This window comes from Fulmarus glacialis, unplaced genomic scaffold (genome assembly GCF_000690835.1).
Source record: "Fulmarus glacialis isolate BGI_N327 unplaced genomic scaffold, ASM69083v1 scaffold13941, whole genome shotgun sequence".
Taxonomy (NCBI): domain Eukaryota; kingdom Metazoa; phylum Chordata; class Aves; order Procellariiformes; family Procellariidae; genus Fulmarus; species Fulmarus glacialis.
The window spans coordinates 1-3,461 of NW_009193621.1; the positions used below are offsets into that span (position 1 = coordinate 1).

The following is a 3,461-nucleotide window of genomic DNA, read 5'->3' on the forward strand; positions in this document are numbered from 1 at the left end:
GAGGGGCGTAAGGTGGAGGCAGGCTTTCTGCTGTCCAGCTGGGGCTGGGCGTACCTCCCGGCAAAGGCCCCCGCTTGGGCAGCCTTCGTGAGGCGCAGCCCCGCGGGGGGAGCGCTTTCTGGTGAAATGAAGTTACTACACGGCCTGGATCCTTGTGCTGCCGCCGGGGTTGTCAGGAGTGCGGGCAGGGCTCGCTTCAGGCCCGTTGCCCCCAGGAACCGCCGGAGGAGGGAAACGGAGGAAAGCAACTGAGGAAAGTACCCTTGGCTCTGCCTCACTGAGAAGGAAATCGGTAGCATGCTGTGGGATACGCCCAAAAACGTTCGCACATTTTAGCTGTGATCCTGAAATTACGCCCTTATCACAAAAACAGAGACCTCAGCCTGCTGTGTGTTCAGGTCTCTAACCTACCTTGAGGCCTGGCATGACTGCTGCTGCTGTGGTGTTGAGCTAGGCCTCAAGGAGAGATGTGCGTTGGGGCAGGAGGGGCAGCGTGTTGCCCGGCTGACTGACGTGTGCTGGCAAAATGGCAGTGTGCGCTTGGTTTCTCTGGCCTGCGCCATGTGATGGCACAGGTGTGGTGCTGGTCCATAAGCTGGCTGGTTCATGCAGATTAGGCTTTCTGCTGCAGGATGGACAATGGTTGCTGATAAGGAATATAGTTTATAAAACAGTATGCGTGAGGCATGATTTGCTGCAAACTAAACTGAAGTCTTTTAACTCATTTTGCTCAGGTTGGTGAATATCCGTAGAATGGTAATATCAACTGCACTCTGATTCAACAGGATGTGAAGGAATGATTTGAAATATTTGAGTGTATGTTCTTACCTGTTTGTTTTCTGTCTCACAAGCACTGAGGAATGGAAAAGTTCACAGGCTTCTTATGTACCAATAACTTTTTAAATTTTACATTTTTAGCAACAAACAACAAATACTGTAGAGGAGCCACTTGATCTCATCAGACTCAGTCTAGATGAGCGAATCTATGTCAAAATGAGGAATGACAGAGAGCTTAGAGGCCGACTACATGTAAGTAAAACTTTCAGAACACTACTATGCTTATTCACCTAAGCACTGGGCAGCCTTTTTATGTACAATAGTCTACTACACAGATGCTCCATCCCTGGAAACACTCAAGGTCAAGTTGGACGGGGCTCTGTGCAACCTGATCTAGTTGAAGATGTCCCTGCTCATTGCAGAGGCGTTGGACTAGATGACCTTTAAAGGTCCCCTCCAACCCAAATGATTCTATGATTCTTCCATTGATTGTTTAAAAATATTAGTTTAAAAGTGCAAGTAATTGTACCTCATGGTTAAAAGTCCAGAAGTGGTTAGAGAAGGCAGGTTAAGGATCATTTTAGTAACAAGGGCTGAACCCTTTCTCTTATCAAAAGTGTAATGTGATCGGTGACAAAATCTAGTTTGTTCAGCACTCTGTCTGCTATTAAATACTTCTCTAGAAATTCAAGAGATGTATTTTGTTTTTCTTGTCTCCTGAATGATACCACGCAATTAATTCCACTGCTTTTGCCTTCTGTTTCTGCCTCTATGAAATAAGCAATAATGTTGCAGGCCTCCTTTTGTGAAGTACCCTGAGATCTCTTTAAGACTGAATTAAGAATGAGATTATCATTATCAAACAAGTATCTCTTAAGGCACACCCTATGAGGGTATAATGGGATTCTCTGCAAATCTCGTTTGTCTAAGTGCTTTCTTCTGAGAGTGATAAGTCTCTTGACAAGACAGGTTTTTGCTTTCTATTAAGTCAGTCATCCTGAGTACTGTACTGTGTTGGGGAAGACTTCCAGCTACCCCATGTGTTAACTGGGCCTAAATTCCTTTGGGAACACAAAGGTGAGGAGAAATCCATGAGGCACACGTGTAGTTTGCAACATGCTTTTGTAAGGTGTTTGGAACATGTGCTTATTTAAGGTTTTGTAGCAGTTTATGAATTACAGCTTTCATATCACTTAAGTTGGCCCCAGGCAATCAATTCCAGAAGGCTGGACTGGCAGTAGAGAATGTGTAGCTGGTTTAATGTTAATGAAGTGTGTCTGTCTCTGAGTTCTTGCATGTGTTCTCACTGAAAGCTTCAGAGCTATTTCCTGGAAGAGCATGTCTTCCCTTTTTTTATGCTGCAGAGTACTGATTTGTTGGCATTTATGTTTGAAATTACAACTATAGCTGATACTACTTTGTTTTGACATAATGGCACATTTTGGTCAAAATCAGGCTAAACTAATTATGTCTGAAAGTCTTGCTATAATTCTCATTTTAATGAGCTTGAGTTTGAATTTTGGAGGAAATTATAAACTAACTTCATTCCTACAGGCATATGATCAGCACTTAAATATGATTTTGGGTGATGTGGAAGAAACTGTAACTACAATAGAGATCGATGAAGAAACCTATGAAGAGATTTATAAAGTAAGGACTGTAGTGTATTTATCCCCACAGAAAACTCTTTTAAAACTGAACTGTGTTATATTGTTCAAGTAGTTTATTGCTAACTACTTTTTGAACCAAGATCTAAAAGAAGTTTTGGGCAAATTGTTACAAAAGTACAAAGGATAGCCAAAGACGTGGGTGTTAGTTGTATTGATCTCTTCAGCATGCCAGAACGTTGTATGTTTGAGTTTGTATTTGTTGTAGTTGTTCCTTGTCTTTTGTTATGATTGAATTTGGTGATATGTGTAGCAGATATATTTTGTAAACTATACTTTTGTAAGTGTAAACTTTTCTTTCCTTCTTCATAGTCTACCAAAAGGAATATTCCGATGCTCTTTGTCAGAGGTGACGGCGTTGTGCTTGTAGCTCCCCCATTGAGGGTTGGTTGAAGCAACAAAAGATTTAACCTTGTTGGAAAGTTTCAGGCTCTCGGACAATGGTTCGTGTTTTGATCATGTGTCTCAAAATTCTGTACGTGTTTTTTATAGGATGTTTTTGTCTGTTCTTTTGGGAAGGGGAGGGAAGGGGAACCAGTTTGTCTTGTAGAAAGTACATGTAGTCAATTCGAGCCCAACCTGATTTTTCTCAAAATTAATGTAACTGCTGTAAATTGGCTGTCTTGTCACATCAGTAAAAGAATCCTTCATTTTTTCAATCTTGGCAGTAGCACTGTCTTAATTTTTTGTTTTAAATAAATTTGGTTTATCTTTCAGATTTGACTTGTCATGGTTTTTATGTTGAAGACATTATTCTTATGTTCTTCTATAGAGCTAGTGCTATATTAAGTTGTAGTATGTAGCCTCGCCTTCTGAGAAAATGGTAACTTTTGTGTATGTTGTGTTAATTTCTGTCCTTACTGATACCTGAGTCTTGCAGATTGATGTCTGGGGGGGCAACACTACATGAATCTACCATTTATGGCTTTTCTGTGTTCAAATTCATGATGCATATCCATGTAGCAGGGAAATAGTATATATATTCATCTTCCACTTAAGATAAGTAAAGAAGATAGG

At 41.0% G+C, this 3,461-nt stretch overlaps 1 protein-coding gene across 1 annotated transcript; it reads left to right on the forward strand.

The window, feature by feature from the left end:
* Nucleotides 1-918: 918 nt before the first annotated feature.
* Nucleotides 919-3,162, forward strand: LSM3 (LSM3 homolog, U6 small nuclear RNA associated (S. cerevisiae); the record flags this gene model as incomplete). Its single annotated transcript, XM_009587518.1, has 3 exons — nucleotides 919-1,029; nucleotides 2,332-2,427; nucleotides 2,757-3,162. Coding segments are annotated over 3 exons (288 nt in total), but the record flags the coding sequence as incomplete, so codon positions are not given.
* Nucleotides 3,163-3,461: the final 299 nt, after the last annotated feature.